At 41.0% G+C, this 17787-nt stretch overlaps 1 protein-coding gene across 6 annotated transcripts; it reads right to left on the reverse strand.

Moving 5' to 3' along the window:
* Positions 1-1439: 1439 nt before the first annotated feature.
* Positions 1440-16706, reverse strand: ddx3xa (DEAD-box helicase 3 X-linked a). 6 transcript variants are annotated; one of them, XM_044132302.1, is made up of 21 exons: positions 16352-16680; positions 14611-14659; positions 13676-13723; positions 12991-13050; positions 12048-12140; positions 11860-11931; positions 10137-10310; positions 9677-9803; positions 8816-8923; positions 8634-8733; positions 8423-8558; positions 8186-8283; positions 8010-8108; positions 7759-7919; positions 7514-7658; positions 7286-7430; positions 6150-6331; positions 5871-5988; positions 5633-5786; positions 5101-5222; positions 1440-4512 (listed from the first exon to the last, which is right to left on the reverse strand). In XM_044132302.1, the coding sequence occupies exons 1-21, from the start codon at positions 16394-16396 to the stop codon at positions 4430-4432; spliced, it is 2319 nt and encodes a 772-aa protein (XP_043988237.1). In that variant the 5' UTR covers positions 16397-16680; the 3' UTR covers positions 1440-4429. The 6 variants fall into 6 exon arrangements, with proteins under 6 accessions (XP_043988237.1, XP_043988238.1, XP_043988239.1 ...); XM_044132303.1 differs by having other exon boundaries at positions 10203-10310; positions 16352-16678; XM_044132304.1 differs by lacking the exons at positions 11860-11931; positions 12048-12140.
* Positions 16707-17787: the final 1081 nt, after the last annotated feature.

Consider the following 17787-nt stretch of genomic DNA (forward strand, 5'->3'; position numbering starts at 1 on the left):
CTTTTCATTCAACTGGAATATTAATCCACTAGTTTGCATTTTTCCTGCTCCAGATGCACCGACGAGTGTCCAGAGCAGACTGTCTGGACGTTTCGGCAATATACAGGAGCAGGTTTCAAGTGATCATGTAGTTCAATATAGATAAAAAGCACCGATTTCATCCATGGCAGATTTTTTCATTTAAAACATGTATGAAAAATTATGCCAGTGGAACTGTGACTTTAGATCTATATTCAACTATTGACAATCGATAATCTTGCTGAGAAGTTGCTTGTAAGTTTGTTTGGTCTTATTTCAAATGTATTTATTTCAGCTGCACACCTGGAATGACAAACTCCATCTAAATGGGTCAAATTAGAGTTTCAGCTCTCTGACAATAGTGGAGGAGATCATCTTCCATATTTGTTCTTCCTGCAGAATAACTTCTTTCACATTTTCCTCAGCTTCTTTGCTAAACGTTCAGACTAAACGTTGCTATCCAGAAGTTGTAGCCTCACTCCACACGGGTGGCAACTGTTGCTGGGACACATTTGGATGTCTTGATGCTTTCCTCACTGTAGCTTAGCCTCTCACCTTGAAGTGTTACGATGCGTTCCAGTTACCTCGGAAGTCTGAACTGAGTTGGGTTTGACAGTAGAGAGGAGGTAGCAGGGTTTTAGATAAATCGGGATTTCACCATGGCAACATCCTGTTTGCAGTGCCTCTTGATCATCATTTTAAACTTTACTTTGCATAAGCAAACACTTTACATTTGTTCAGTTTGAGTTTCAGGTTCTACACGGAGGCCTGTGGTAATAAGCAATAAATGAATTAATTGCATAATAAATTAAAATGAGCTCAATCTCCATTTTGTTTTTTTACTAAAAATTGAATGACAAAAGTTTCCAGTCTGGTGCTTTAGTCTTAACCAGCCCTTTTTTGACTAATTTACTTTATTTTGAATATGTAAATATGTCTTCCAGCTCAGTGTTAAATGCTGATTAGAATTTAAATTTTCTTTGAAAATGTGCTCTTGCATTATTTGACCATTAGCATATTACCTGAAAATGGTCTCAGAACATCAATATTGACTTCTAACGAAGCTTCAGACACCAACATCACAAATGCTGACATGCAAATACATCCAATTGAAATAAGTAAACCTGCCATGACAAGGTGTTTAAAACCTTGTTCAGGCGATTTTAATTTAATCCTTATTTAATGGAAAGACGCAATTGCAAAGTTGTGTTTTTACATCAGCAGAATATTGAAGATTTGTACACGTTTGCGATGCATCAATAAGTGACTGTGTTCTTCTCATTAAAGGCTCGAGCCTCGTCGGCGGGCGGCGGTCGCTCTGGTTCCCCAGCAGCATGATGTCGATGTCGCCACGCATGTACTCATGGTATTGTGCAAAAACGAAGCCGATCAACTTAAGGAAAAATACAAAAATGACACAGTTGAAAGTACAAATGAAATCTTTATGCATTTTTCCTCATCAAAACAAATGAAGCTCATCCAATCCATAACAAACCGACTTTGGCTGCCTGGTGCCAACACAAAGCAGCAGGCCGCTTGCTACAAGTCTTCTCAGCATCATCTACAGTAAACAACTTCTCAGAAAACATGCTTGATTTTTCAACAAACTTTTTGCATTCAAACATTTTATTTTGGTAAAATCTTACATTTTTTTTTGTTGCACAGCTGAGTACTCTCCCCCACACTTCCTCCATGCAGTGCAGCAGCCTAGAGGCTAACACAAAAAAAAAGCAAAGTCTACATCTAAACAGCTCTGGGGTTTCTCTAAAGATTGAGCAACAAGTCTCAGGTTCTGCTTGAGATTCAGAGCTGAAGACCTGTTCCACAGCCACGGAGAACTCGAGAGGCATCATATATGCAAAAGTACAACAAGGAGAATAAACCACATGTTTGTTTCTTTAAGGATTGCCATGTGCCAGACATTGACTAGAAAAAAAAAAAGAGAAACAATCAGGTCAAATTAGACTGAAGGATTAATGCACACAGTTGGAGAATCTGAACACTTCTGCACTGATATGCTTAGGAAATTTATTTGCTCTTTTGAAAGCTTTACTCCAAACCTTGGCATGTTTGCTCAAATCCACTTTGAATTTTGATGACCAATTGGGAAATTCTAATAGATGACTGGCCATGTGGAGGCCTCGGAAACAGCTGTGGATATTTAGAAACTGAGTCCAATGGATCGTATACATTTAAAAAGCTCACACTACCCCGAAATATATAAATTTCACGCATACAGGTGACATTCAACATTCAAGTGCCAGTGTTTTTTGTACTGTCTTTTGGTCAAGTTTCTGAAACTTTCAAAGAATCACTTAGAGGCTTACAAAAATAAATATTTGTCAAAAATGCTTAATAAATTACACAAAACTAGCAGCAAAAGTAGAATCTAGAAATCTGTGCAAATGGCTAAATTCCCCCCCCCAGACTGCTAAATCCCCCTGGTCCCAAATAAATCCTGGATTTCAACGTTGAGAACCCTTCCCCCTTTGTAAACAAGCTGCGTTTTTTTTTTTTGTGGGTTTCCTCCCTCTCTTTCTCTCTCCACAAACTCCTCACACACAATATTTGGAAGCTTAAGGACACATATCAGAGACATCTATATAAAACTCTAGATGTGCAATAAAACAACTTTAGTAAAACTCGATGGGCTCGATGTACGAGGGCCTACACACACACACATATCAAGTAGCACCATTCAATCTCTCAATACTGTCAGTGCATCCGCTTTTCAGATTGAAAGAAAAGAAAAAAAAAATGAAAGGTTTCAAGGCACATCACACCTGATGAGGACTGGGGAGCATTCAGAGTTCGACTCCTGCTCCTCTTCCAGAGGAAAAGCTGCTCTGAATTTTTTTTTTTTTTTTTTTCTCTTGATACTACCTAATGTTCCGTACAGAAGGAAGGACACCTTCCGATCTTTGGCCACCTTCAGTTTTGTGTGTAAACCAAACGGCGGTGCACTGAAAAAAGTCTCGCCCCGCGCCCTCACCAAACCCCCGCCCCCGTCCTGTGCGGTTGGAGTGCTGCTGCCCAACGTAAGCCACCCCCACCCATCCGTTTTTCCTGCTGGTCATTTGAAAACCTCAGTGATTACGCCAATGTCCCGTCTCCTAACGATGAACCACGCCTCCAACGCAGCTTGAAAAAGAGAAAAATGTTAGTAATTAAGTTAAGCCTGCGACTCAAGTTCACATGTCCTTTCTCCCTTGACCAAAAAACAAAAACACTTGCAAGTGTAAAATACCCAATGTTGTGGTCCTTTTGTGCAGCCATTTTGAACTTCACTTTCAAGATGGCAGGCATTGCTTCGATACATCTTTTTTTCTTTTGTAGAGAAACGATTAAAAAAAAAAAAAAAACCTGACTGGGGTTTTTCCAAAAGAATTTGCATACGCCTCCGAGAACGTCTCAAGTAAAAAGCAACAAAAAAACACCGTTCACTGTTTTTTTTTCTTCTTTTTTTAAGTAGCTAGCGCTTGGTAACAGACTAGCTGCCGTAACACTGTCAAGTCTATCAGAAAGCGTGGAGTTCCAGCATTGGTTTCTTGGTTTTTGTACCTCAGCGATTGTTGGCACTGAGCTTAACGACTGCTGTGTTTATTAAGATTACGTCAGGAATGGCTAAATAAAAAAACCCAAAAAACAACCATGTCCCTAAACAGAGCCTGTCCAGGATAGAGTGAGCAGAAAACAAAAAAAAAAAAGAAAGAAAACACTAATGGAACTTTGTCCCCCCTTCGGATTAAAACACAGTGGCCCAGTTTTAGAGAAACTAATGGCTCCATTAGCTGTTTGACAATAGAAAAAGGCTACATGATGTTAGAAATTTGAGGTTCAAATGGAATCATGACTCCAAGAGCCACAACACCCAAGAGTTTGCCAAGGTTTAAGTCCAAGCTTATTTCAACTTCTCTAGTTTCTTTTTTTTTTTATGACTATTTTTTTTTTCCAAACTAAATCTTTAAAACAAATTTTGAGCTCTTGGCCATGTTCATCTGGTGAAATAACATATATTTCCTGGTTAAATTCAAAAAGGCACAGTACATCAACATACAAATAATCCTCAGGTTACCCAGTTTGCGGGGCGGCGGACCCCACAGTGAGAACAAAAATACTTTTTTTGAACGATGAAAAGTCCGAGGTTGCGGTCGGACAGTGCATGTAAGCATCCATGCTCGCTCTGAGGTGTGCAAAATCTCTGCGGCGCCCCCTGGCGGTCGGCACGTGCTGGTGATTTTCCTTGCGTCGTGCTGCGCTTCCTTTTGGGGGGAAAGAAGCCGGTGGCAGAGAACTGGGGTTGTAATGTACTGTCTGTCAGTGGAGCTACACAGGGAGGGTTTGTTAAGGTCTGGCTTAGGTTAACATGTGGTTTCCAGCAGGTTGGCATGACAACCTGTTCCTATGGTGTTTAGTTCCCCCACCAATCTACGCTACCAGAGTGGTTGTAATTTCCGCCGTAGCCGTCGTTGTAGAAGTTGCCGCCGAAGCCACCTGAGAGGAGAAAGTCAGGAGGTCAGAGGAATCGACTAGTTTGGGAAACAGAAAGGTGAAAGTCATAGCAGTACGAAAACACTTTAAAGGAGCAGCTTTATGTCACTTCCAGGCACAGAGAGGCATTTTACAACACAAGTAACCTCAGAGGTTATAAAAATGCTATTTATATCAACTATACTTATTTGATATAAATATCAAATATAATTTAACACCTTAAAATTGGACATCTGTCTCTTTAAGAGGTTCCTGCTCTTTGTGAAACTCCGCCTTCAGGAAGTCATCACAACTTCGCTCCTCTATTAACCCTTTAACGCTTTTACCAGCGATGTTCTGAGTAGCAGCTGGGATAAGTGCAGTGGATGCACAGTTCCACCAGGTGTTAGCCAGAAACAATTAGGAATGTCCACCCAGGCATTTTGAACAGCTGAATGGTTGCCATGGGTGATTAAAGAACTCCTCAAAAGAAAGAATCAAACACTAGCTATGTTTTCGATGGGGGAATGACAAAAAAGTAAAATAAAACAAAATAAATGGATTTTACATGATACTGCCCCTTTAAAAGCTGAGCCACATTAGCTCCCGTACCTCCACCAAAGCCACGGTTTCCTCCGTGACCGCCAGCGCTGCGTCCTGAGCGGTTGCTGTTGAAGCCTCCGGAGCCACCCGATGTCTGGCGGTAATCTCTGGCTCCGAAACCACCAGAGAACCTGCAGGAGAGAAACCAGTAAGTGTTTGCAAACGGGAACCAGATGGATATCAGATGTGGCCAGTTTGACGAACATGAGAACAGAGGTAACTAGTTATGCTTTAGGAACTTTTAGGAAATGTATTTTTACTACATGGTACTTATTACTTTTGAGTAATTTTATTGTGAAGTTTCACAACTCTTGAGTAAAACTTCTGGGTACTCTATGCACTGAACTGAATGGAGAACAGGCTTGTTTCAACCAAAAATACAAACACGCCTGCAGTTTTGCTAAAGTTTTATAGTTTCTGTTTTATACACCGAATCAAACAGACTCGAAAAAATGTTTCTTTTGTCTGATTTTCTATGAAGTATTTTTATTTTGACCTCTTACTGAAAGAATTGACATGGGACCAGATTTTGGAGTGTTACCTCTTGGAACGTCCGCGGCTGGTGCTCTTGTGCTGGTGCTCGTAGGCCAGGCTCTCCAGCCAGGAAGGAACCTCCTGCTTGGCCTCAACCAGGATGTCCAGCAAATCTTTGGTTATGTTGCTGTTTTTGTCGTTAAAGAACGACGTGGCCAGACCTGAGCAAGAGTCCACAAGTTATGTTACACATCTGTTCTTTAAAGCAAAGAGATCATTTGAAGTTACTGAGAGCGGGATCGTACCGAGGTTGCCCACACGTCCCGTACGGCCGATACGGTGAACGTACTCCTCAATGTCACTGGGCAGATCGAAGTTAATCACGTGCTTCACGTTGCTGATGTCCAGACCTCGAGCAGCCACCTGGACAGGAGGAAGGACGTTTATTTGGTGTTCCTCAGCTGGCTCAGTATCCTTACAAGCTCAAAGTTAAGCAGGAAGTATTCAACAGCAACGTTTTTTTGCCAAAACAACTCAGGAATGATTACATTTAGAGAAATATAGCACAACTAGGGATAACTTACAGCTGTAGCCACCAGGATTGGGCAGCGTCCAGAGCGGAAGTGGTGCAGAGCTTCCTCTCTGTCCCTCTGAGATCTGTCTCCATGGATGCTGGTGCAGGCGTAGCCCTCGCGGTACAGGAAGTCTTCCAGAGCGTCGGCTCCTTTCTTTGTTTCCACAAACACCAGAGTCAGGGAGTCTTTACCTGGGAGGCCATGAGGAAGCCACATGAGCGGGGTTTGAAGTGCTAAAAATCCACACGCATGCAGCAGGTACGGAAATATAACCTGAACATGTTTTACAAAAGCAGGCACTTAAGACATCACAGAGGACGCAGCAGGAAGATTATAAAAGCCCTGCTGATAAATTCCTCATTACTGAAACAGGTATTGTACTTCTTTTAATTTTACTGATTATCAAAAATCCCCAAGATCACTTAAATAGTTCTACACTCTGATTATTGGATTAAAATTCAGATAATTATGTAGGCCAGTAAAAAAAAAAAAAAAAAAAAAACTTTGTAAACTAGTCAGTTTAGTATTCACTCCAGTGCCAAACAGGTCAACGTTCCTCCTCCCCCACAGCCAGGCATGCAGGCCTTAAAACAACATGGAGGTGCTAAAGTTCTTCATTTAGTAACAGAGCTACACAACCAACACAGTTCAATTCAGTTTAAATTGTATTTTCACACTTAAGACAAAACACTGAATCAAATTCCTGGGAATATGAATAAAGTTGCACGACTCTGGTGTGAGGTGAAGCTTTCTGTAACCTGGTCATGTTCCTGCAGGGTTTCCACCAGTATATTATAAGTCTGGCAGACCACCAGGTGTTTTTTATGTCTGCATTTTGTAAGCCTTTATAGTCGGTATTCAAGCATTAATCTTTCAATAATACATCATCATCAAGTGATATTTTCAAATTTTCTGTCAACTTTAAACATTTAACTCAAAAACAAAGCAGGCTGCTTAATGAATGACTGACCTACTGCCCCAACCACTGGGGTTAGCAGGTATTCTGGGGGAAACCCTGTACTGAAATATCATTAGACTCTGCAGCCAGAGCCCAACATTAGCTTAGCATTGCAGACTTGAACAGAATGAGATTCATTCAACAAATAAAAACAGTTGTTGAATGAAGAAAAAAACATTTTTTTTACCTGTGGCATTGAGCAGATCCAGAAGGAAAGATCTCTTGTCGTTCTCTTCTACCCAGACAACCTTTTGTGTGATGTTCTCTGATGTGGAACCGACACGCCCAACTGCCAGGAAGATGTAGTCCTCCAGGAAGTCCCGAGCAAGGATCTGAAATCAACAACAGTCAACAATAAGATGACCAGACTCATTGAACGCACCGCCAAAGCGACACTGTAAGGCTGCCGTCACACCTGAATCTCTTTGGGGAAGGTGGCGCTGAACATCATGGTCTGACGGATGCCCTTGGGCGGCATCGTGTCCTGTTCCACGATGCGTCTGATCTGCGGCTCAAAGCCCATGTCCAACATGCGATCAGCCTCGTCCAGAACCAGGTAGCTGCAGACACAATTGACCTTTAGCCACTGATAGATCCTGGGGTCGAATCTTTGAATTCAAACGTTTGATCTTTCAATAGGCCAGTGAGTCAGATACTAACTTGCAATGGTCCAGACCAATCTTGCCTCTCTCCATCATGTCCACCAGACGTCCCGGTGTGGCTACCAGTAGATGGCAGCCTCTTTCCAGCTCCCGGATCTGTTGGCCGATGTCGGCGCCGCCGTACACCACACAGGGACGTACATGGGAGCGGTAGGCGAACTGGACACCAGGAACGGACAAGAGGTCTTTTGATGTCACATAACAGTGAAAAATAAGAAATGACAAACTACTTGTTAGCTCCAAACTCACCTTCTTGGCCTCATCGTAGATCTGCAGAGCCAGTTCTCTGGTTGGAGCCAGAACAAGGGAGATGGGGTACTGCTTACGACGGCCGTACCGTCCATTCTCCTGGAAGTTGAAGGAAAACTCAGGACCAACCCAACACTGTGTGGAATTATTACAACTTTATAGATTATTGCTTTTACCTGTCCACTGCCCTTTGAGGCTTGCAGTGCATCTCCTGGCCCTTCTGTGTAGATCTGACTCAGAACCGGCAACAGGAAAGCAGCGGTTTTACCAGAACCTGAAACACACATGGGCTCCATTAATAAAGATCTAAACAAAAACCACCAACAAACTTTACTTCAACTGTCTGTAAGGAATGCCATAGATGTTAACCAGTCAGACTAAATGCTAACCTGTTTGAGATCAGGGACACTAACCTGTCTGGGCGCAGGCCATCAGGTCTCTCTTACTCTTAATGATGGGAATGGCGTACTTCTGGACCGGAGTTGGCCGGGTGTAGCGGGTCAGGTTGATGTTCCCCATGATGATCTCCCCCATGTCCACATCATGAAACTGCACAATGAAACAACCATTAGTCGCCAGGCTCTTTGTCTAAAAACAGGAACGGAGACAGTGAGGGACACCTACACTCTCAATGTGTGGTGGGCAGTTGCTTCCAGTCGCCTCCACGGGAATATCGTCGTATTTCTCAAAGTTTATCCCCGTGTTGCTTCCAGAGAAAAGCTCGCTGCAAGCAGGATACAGTCAGGATTAGTCTGAATGTAACATACAGACAGATTATTTCCAACCATAAGCTTAATGTTGCTTACTTTTCCAGACGCTCATTGGGTGCAGTAGGTTTGGACCAGTCATCTTCTCCTCTGGAGTCCTCCACCCAGCGGCTGTTCCCTCCGCCGCCGAACCCCCCGCGCTCGTATCTGGAAACCGATTCAAATGTTCTGTTTAAATGTGCTGTTATGATACTGCTGCAGCAAACTACTGTATTAGCAAGTGAGTATTTCATAGGTTATTCTGACAATTGGCTAAAACAAACAGGCACATTTTGATGATTTTTCAATTAACCACTTAAATTTAAGACTCCAAAAATACATTAAAGTTGTAAACAAATTACTTTAAATACAAACTTTAGTGTCTAAAATGTGATAACTTTTTCTTTAACGTATGCTTGATCAATTGTAAAAGCATGCACCAGCAGCTAAGGCGGAGTAGTAGATGTGGATAATCCTGATTGATTAACCAGTTAAAAATGTAATGGAAAAAGTTCTTAAGTTTTGTTTAAAGGCAGAATTTGAACCAAATGAAGCTAAAACTGCCATCTGAAGAGTTCTAGGTCATCTTTACAACTTAAATCCAAAATATGTACATTTTTGTTCAGTGTTGGCTTGATTACTACTCTGTTCTTTGAACAAATGCCATATTTGAGAGTCCGTATACACCAGCTAGTGATCACTTGTTTACTAAACTCCAATAATTGATTCATCTTGATTACTTGTTTCAGCCCCAAGCTATAATGAAAACCCCAGTTAAAATTTAGCATCAGCAGCTTATTTAGACGTTTTTCCTGCACAAATGACACCTAGATGTAAAACTGAAGAGATAAAACCTCTGATGCTCTGAACGCTTCACATATTTCAGGGTTGCTGTAAGATTTTTGAAAGCATCACACACACCTTCCTCTGGAGCCAGTCCCACGGTCGTTGAACTTGGACCGATCGTTGCGCCCTCCAAAGCTGTTGTAGGCGGCGTCTCTAGGAGCTCCTCCCCAGCCTCCGTCTTTGTTTTCGTAGCCTCCAAAACCTGCGACGAGGGAAGCGAATCCCCGTCACCGACTAACTCTGAAACTGTTCTGGCACAATCAGCTGTCAGACATCCAGAGATGTCTGCTGCTTACCAAGGCTGGAGCTCTGTGTTTTCTTTAAAGCAAAAGTCCTGTTAAACCGTCAATTTATTTCACTCCTGACCTATCCTTACAGCTAAGACTGGGATGCCAGTTTAAAAATGCATGCTTACTCTCAAGAGAATATAAACAGACACTTTTTAAAAAAAAAAAAAGGGTGGGGGGGCTTATGGCAAACGCTACGCTACACTTGCGGCTACTGTTAGATATTTAAGAGAACAGGAATTCCCCACCTGTATTTTGCAATGGTTGATTAAACGAGCCTCCGCCCCTGTTACCACGGTAGGCGCCACGCCCACCTCTATCATTGCGAGGGGGTCCACGCCCTCCAAAACCCCCATTTGTACGGTTGTCATGGAAACCATTCACAAATCCGTTGGTGCGTCCTCCGTCCCATCCAGGTGAATCTTTACATAAAAGGGGGTGAAGAAAAGAAAAACTAGGTTTAGAAATGGTTTTATATCCAGTTGCTAACACTTCAAATACACACTGCAGGTTTGATTAGGTCCATCGCAACTGAACTGCAGACAACATACCAAAGCAGGCAGGTAGAAACAGGCCCCTTTGACACTATTGTTTAGTAACAGAGTAAAAATGACGGTAGCACCAATTTCAGCAGCCATTGCTCCTGCTGGTGGCCACACTCGGTGAAGGAGGAACGACAATCGTTAGTCTGAGAGTTCTGCTGAAACGTCCTCAGCCCAAATATCAAGAGCAGAAGAGCCACACGGCTCTTGGCAGACTTCCAAGGTCTTTTGTTGAAGATAAGACCTGGGAGTCAAAGTCCTCCATTGTGGAAACCATTAGTAAGCACACGACAAGCATTTTAGTAAGCGCACAACAGAGATGGCCAACACAAGCGACCACAATCCCTAGTCAGACACTGATGAGCCAAAGAAGTCTGTGTTCAAGGCCAAGCTGACTGAATGTTCAGGTTGAGAAATTAATAAAATGTTTGAAAAATTGGCCAGCTACTAGTGATCATGTTTATTTAAAGTCTTAAGAGTTCATGGGAATAATCAGAAACAATCAGTAACCAAGTATCAGAAAAATCTGTCAAAAATAAATAGCCACCTAACATTTGTTACACACCAATTTGACTTTTTTTCAAGTTCAGATTTTTTAAGTGGATCTAAAACAAAAAGGAAAAAAAAAACAAAAAAAAACTTTATGCGATAACTTAATATCTGAAAGGCACTTTGTAGTCCAGGTTGTAGACCTGAAATAAGAGCGTGTTTCTACCCTTCATTCAAACTACACAAAATTTGAGTCAAACGGTTGTGTGGCAAAAATGTTCGTTTGTTATTATGGCACAAACAAAAGAATTTAACATAGTTGAAAGAAATATTTAATTTGATTTTGTAAATGTGAAGTATCTTGTTGACCCTTGATAACAGCTGGAAAAATGTAACATTGATATGAGAGCGGCACAAATGAAATGCACAAACCAGCAGAAATTGGTGTTCAAATTAACTGAACACCATTTTTTGTTGAGTCTGAAGAAAGTGGTGGGGGTGTATTATTGGGGGTCTGCTGCCTCTATATAGTAACTTCTGGATGCCTTCCTGCTCCAGCAGACTGGAATCAAAAAAACTTAATTACCTCCTGTTTAAAGTTACACAAAATCCCGAACCCTTTGTTTGACTCGGGTCTGTCGGGGCAGAGCTGAATCCAGGATTCCAGTGCAGTGATGCTAAATAAAACGGGTCCAACTCCACAGGTTGATGGCAGCAGAGATTCAACCAGATTCTACTAAACAAACCTGCTGTGCATCCCTTTCACTCCCTACAGAGTAAATCAGCCGCCCAGGTGATGAGGGGTGACCCAATGCAACGCTGCCATGCAGCATCGTCACGCTCATTAGCAACTGTGCTAAGGCTTTCAGCTAGCTGCACACACTGTCAAGGTGTGCCAACAGGTAGATGGGACAGCATGCAAGCGGAGGTCAAAGTGTACCGCGTCGGTTTCGCCAGCCACCACTGTAGGCATGGTAAAAGGCAAGCTCTTGAGAGACCAGTCTTGAGTAACCTGAGTAAAAAGTAGGGAAGCAGGCTTTAAGATCTGCCACTCCCCACCCCCAACCCCAGGGAGTACTGGCTCATGCAGGTTTTTAAGTGTTGGGTTTGACTTTGCACAGTAGTTACCCATGGTACAGTCATCCCATCCTGAAGGACAGCTAGCTCCCTGCGCTGGCTGGCAGTCAGCCTGCCATGGTTGGGGGCACTGCTTGGGGGCGTCTTGGAGACCATTCAATGCGAGATAAACGACATCAATATTTATATGTATGAAGGAGGTGTGGGGGGGAATCCATATTGTCCATTAAAAAAAAAAAAAAAAACAGGACTATGGAAAAGGTTGCAAATAATTAAATGACAAATATCTTGCCTTAGAAAATTATCTTCAACTGCAAGCATTTCAGCAAAGAGAAGCGCAACAATTAAGAGAAGTTAAATAGGGATGCACCGATCCACTTTTTATTTTCTTTACTTTTGATATCAATATCTGAGGTTTAGTATCGGCCGGCACGGATCCGATATTGAAAAAAGTGCAGACTTAAATCGATTTTTTTAATTTTTTTTTACTTAAATGTACCAAACTACATTTTTTTTTTTTTTAAAACACCAGTGCAGCACACTTGAACACACCAACTTGCTTGGTCAAACAAGCGAGTGAAAAAAACTTTCATTTGTTCATTCACTGCAATTAGGAGTAGAACAAAAAATGGAAAACGGTAAAGAAACTGACCACCTTGGTCAAACGTGATCAAGTGCAACAAACCTTTCAAATGGTTCAAAAGATGCAATTAGGAATTCTTAATATAATGTTGAATACATAAAGCATGACGTCGCTCAAAGCACACAAATAGGCTGAATCGATCCGTCCTTGTGGAAAAGACGCATCGTCACAGATTTTTTCCCTTCATCATCAGGATCGATGTCAGTATTGGATTGGTGCATCTCTAATATTAAATTAATAGTTTTTAAAACTTCCCCCCTGTCAAACTGGCTTTATTTGTGTGTGAAATTGTTATTTCATGCATCTCTAAATGCCATTTGTCCTTAGCAAAAGCAGACAGAAGGGACTTACAGAAATTTACTGGTGCCACTGAATAACCGCACTGTTTACCAGCGGGATAAGAATTTCCTGCTGTGGAATAAGAAAAACAGTAAAAAAAAAAAAGAAAAAAGGGGGAAAAAAGTGTCAAGTATGCAGCCACACAGTACCATGACTTTTATCTTGCTTTAATCCCAAAATATGACAGTCCCAATTTCAACCTTTATTAGAGCTGCCAACAGCTAGCACTGTTCACACACGAGACTGAATGAGCCAGAGCTTGAAGTTCGAGGGACAAAATGGGTCTGTTGAATAATTGAGCTAAATTAAAGTGAATTGGCCCCATCCTCACATGTACAAGCAGTCTGGGGTGAAACCTGGAGGCTCAGGCTGACATACGATACCACTTGACCTACTTTGTGAGCACCGAAAACCCGTCCAGCACAGAAACAAAACACTCCGCACAGCGTCCTCTGTTCGTTCTGTGCGATGGAAAGGTCCTCAGTACATTTTAAACCCGACAAAAGACAACTGCCGTCTTTGACTTGACAGCTAAAGATCAATAAGTTACTATAACATACTGCTGAACGCCTCTGGTCTGTTCTCAATTGTGTTTGCTTTTGCCATGCTCTGATGGGCTTTTCTCATTAACAGAAGTTACACATCAAACTTGTGACGATTTTTCTCAGAGGCCATGCACAATGTTCAACAAACTCACCATTTTTTGCAGCATCTTTGTTCCTCAAATGAGGTGGAATGTAGCGTCCTGGGTAGAGAGAACATACTGGTGAACACTGGGACACTTAAAAAAAATACATAAAAATAATAATCCCATTCTATACATTTTGAAACCTCAATCATTATCTGCCTATTTTAATAGTCCAAACACCAACTACACCTTTAAATGCAGTAACGTGCACAGTGCACACGATCTTGGAGCTACTGCAGAAGCTAACATCTACAGCCTTCCTTATCAGCCAATCAGCACCAAGGGGAATAAAAAGTGCTTCTGGATTTGCTGCTTTGCAAAACAGCAGCCAATAGCATATCAAGTAGCACTGCACTGAGGAAAATCAGCTTCCCAAGCTGCATTTTCATTAGAGTTCTTTAGATATGCTCTGAAAAAAAAAAAACCTGGAGTATATGAATTTTCTGTGAAAAATTTCAGGTTATGTTCCACAGAAAAATTTGTGAATACATGGGGATCTACAGAAGTGTGAAAATATTTTAAAAATTAGAACATTAACCCTACATTCAGTCCTCCTGAGCCACCACACCTGAATCAAATGAATGCATTTATCTGATTCAGGTGTGTTGCCCTGGTCCAGGCCACTGCAACCTACAGCTTTCTGGAGCTAAATTATATATATTTTTTTTTAATATAGGTGCAACAAGTGCAGATTTTAAGAGTTTAATTTTTCTGCATTAAATTTCCACAAAAGACTGATGCTAAAAGCATTAGTAGTAGACACTTTTTTTTTCTTATCCTTATGTTGGAAACTGCTTTGTTTGCATCATTTTCTATGAACATCCCACAACAGAAAAATTCTCTATTCGAGTTTTGCAAATGTTTTTCCTTCAACTTAAAATCTGAAAAAAAGTGTTTTATATATCTTTTTATATATATATATAACAGTTAAAGTTGTTACTTACTGCCAGTTCCTCCGCCTTGACCGTCAGGGTTCAAGTCTAGGGCAGCAAGCTACAAGTGCAAAATAAAACAAATTAAGAATATGATTGTGTCCCATAAAAAGCCAAAGATAATACAACATTTAATTCCTGTCATTAATGTGCTTTGTCACTATAAAACATACAAATTTAAAACCTGTTGACCTGAATTATGGTGAGTTCAGTTCACTTTAATAACATGTTTCATAATAACCGAATACAGTTCAAAGTTTTCAGACGTCCCAAGCAAATGAAATCACATGCACAATATGAAAATTTTAATGACTAACCATAAAATTCATGGAAATAGTGACTGCTAAGAAAACTCTTGTGTAATAATTTAAATAGTTTAACGGTAACAACAATAACGGAAAAGTTAAAATAGCCACAAATTATCAGTGTTGGTGGTCAGAATATCCGAGTATGGTCATCTTAACGCTCAAATCAAACTCATTTTTGTGTCCTAAATGTTTAGCAAGTCACATTTCCTTTTATTGTAGCTAGGCGAAAAAGGACAGCTAACTAATAGGAAAGATTATCATCTTTGATGGAAACCAAAATAGCAACCTCTTACTAATATGGCCTCACTAAGAAAGGCAAAGCAGATTATAGTGGAATATTTTAAATCCCAAGTCGGCAACAGTATGTATGATAAAGAAGCTGACTGGCATGACTACTTTCATTTTAAGAAAGGCAAGAACAGCGGCTAAGCTCTAAAGTCCACAATAAAATAATCCAAACATCACATGTTGAGCAACTTAGTTTTGCTATAAAAAAAAAAACAATTCAAATTGTCCCAACTAAAATAAGTCGGCATCAAAACAGAAATATAGCCAAGCTGAGCTTTTGAACTTTGGAGCTGACTACGTTTTTTGTTTTTTTGTTTTTTTTTTGGCCTCCCTCCAGATTTAGAAAACAAATCTTTCAAGAGATGTTAGACACCCGTTTATGGATTTGGTTACCAAAACGACTTCCGTTTGCCGTGTTTACTACTTCTGTAAGCCAACGCTTCGATTTTAGGAAATGATTACTTGTTTTATCGAACTCAATAAGCGATACGAATTTAGGTCAAGGGAACGAGAGCCACAAAGCGCCCATTACGCGTCGAAGTGCGATTTGCGGTGTTAAATAATCGGATAAAATTTTTGAAAATAAATATTTAAATAAAAATGTTACACAAAGAACTTTACCAAATGGATGTAACTATATTTATTGGGGGGAACTGTGTAAATTCACGTCATGGAGAAGAAACCGGTCGTTCGTGGATGTTTAAACCCCGACGCCAATAATTTTTTCCTGCGCCACGTTTCAGGCTGAGCAGGCCTCATTAGCTGCGCCGCTATGCCTAGTAGAAGAATGCCGGCCGGGTCTAAAATATCAGCTAACCTAGTAGTTTTCCACTGGCTTTCACAGGTTATTAAAGCAGTAGTCGGTCAAACGAAACTGCGTTCGAATACGTTTATATATTAAAGTTGAAGAAATTACATTTTAAAAGAGCATCGTCACATATTTCAAGGAGAACTGCGGTCGGCCAGTTCGCTAGCACATCGGAACATCATGTTCCGCCATCACAATCCTCTCCACTGCGACTACAGCCTCCATTTTAGCAGCCGCTGCGTTAGCTTAGCTTGACTAGCTCCCCTCTTTTCTCCGTCGAAACTAAGGTTTACAGGAAAGAAATTCTCAAACTTCCCGAAAGAAATAAGAACAAATTGAAATTACTCACCTGCTGATCTAGACCGTGTGGATTATCAACGACCACATGACTCATAACTAAAGAGAATAGTGGGGGATTATTACTGAAGAGAAACAATTTTCTTTGTTAGCACCACCGGCTGATCTCAAACGGCAAAATTAGCTATTTTTTCCTCTACAAATTACGACGAATAAATGTAAAATAACGTAGACTTGTTGATTTACTTTAAATAAATTTAAAAAAGTTGATCGTTACAAATATAAACTTTCAATTCTATTTCCAAATGAAAAGACTAATGTAGAGCTGTTAAGCAGAAACCCCTTCCGGCAGGCAGGACCGTGGCGGAATGAGACTCCGAGTGTTCAGGTAGCGCGAGATATCACCTCTGTAACCTCAGGCCTGTGGTCTGACGACTAAATATCGCGATGCCTTTTGCATGTCCAGGAGACTAAAGAGGCAAAACATAGAACAGGTTTTTCGTGGCTTTGACTGACACATATGATATAGTTTACGATATAAAGACAGTGGAGTTTTACTTCTTTAGATTAAGTACACATAATCTATGATTTTAATATGCCACAATTTTAGTTAGGATAAATCTATTGACCAGACCTTTCTGTAGAATGAACAAAACTCACTTCAAATATAGTTTGTCAATTAAGAGAAGACCATATTATGCTAGATTTTTCTGTTTGTTAGCTCATTTGGTGTCAATATTCCTGTAAATTAATCTTTCACTTTTATTCATTATCCTGCAAAAACACTGAAAACCACATGTGATGACACAACAACGCTTAGATTGCAGGAGGAATTTGCCAATATCAAAGTCATGAAGAGGAGCAGGTCAGACTAAAATGTTCTGATTTCATTATGAGCAATCCACAGTGTTAATTTCCAGTCAGGTTATTTTTTAATAAAACTCTTCTCCTGACCGATGTATTCCCTTCAGATTACTCCCAACAATGTATAAAGAGCTCAAACCTACTAGTTAATACCAAGATGTGTGCACCTGCAGCATGTTCTGAGAAAAACAAATTGTTTCTAGATAAATGCTTAGCATTCTGGATTGTCCTTAGTTGTGTTTTACCTAAATTTAGTTAAACAGAAGCTTGACTTGCAGAGTAAGTGTACTTTAATGTACAGGACCTACTTTCAACTCGACCTGCTCTGGTTGGGTTGAAAGTAGGCCATTCAGGGTGGCTTCCCTGTCGTCTGCCTGTTTTTGTCAGGCGAGGTGAGGTCCAACTCCCCCCTGCCCCCGTCTGTTGTTTCTCTGCCAACTTCCTTTCTGCTCCCAGTCGAGAGTAGTCACAGGTTGAGTGGCCTGCTCTAATCGTTTGAGCCGCACTCGTTGCTGCAGAGACCAAAAGGAGGCCATATGTTGTTTGGGATAAGACACACCACCTGTAATTAGTTTCAGGGCTGCAGGTCGGCCGAGTGACACATTCAGACAGGGTGTGATGTTG

The sequence above is a fragment of the Gambusia affinis genome, linkage group LG11 (genome assembly GCF_019740435.1).
Source record: "Gambusia affinis linkage group LG11, SWU_Gaff_1.0, whole genome shotgun sequence".
Classification (NCBI taxonomy): Eukaryota; Metazoa; Chordata; class Actinopteri; order Cyprinodontiformes; family Poeciliidae; genus Gambusia; species Gambusia affinis.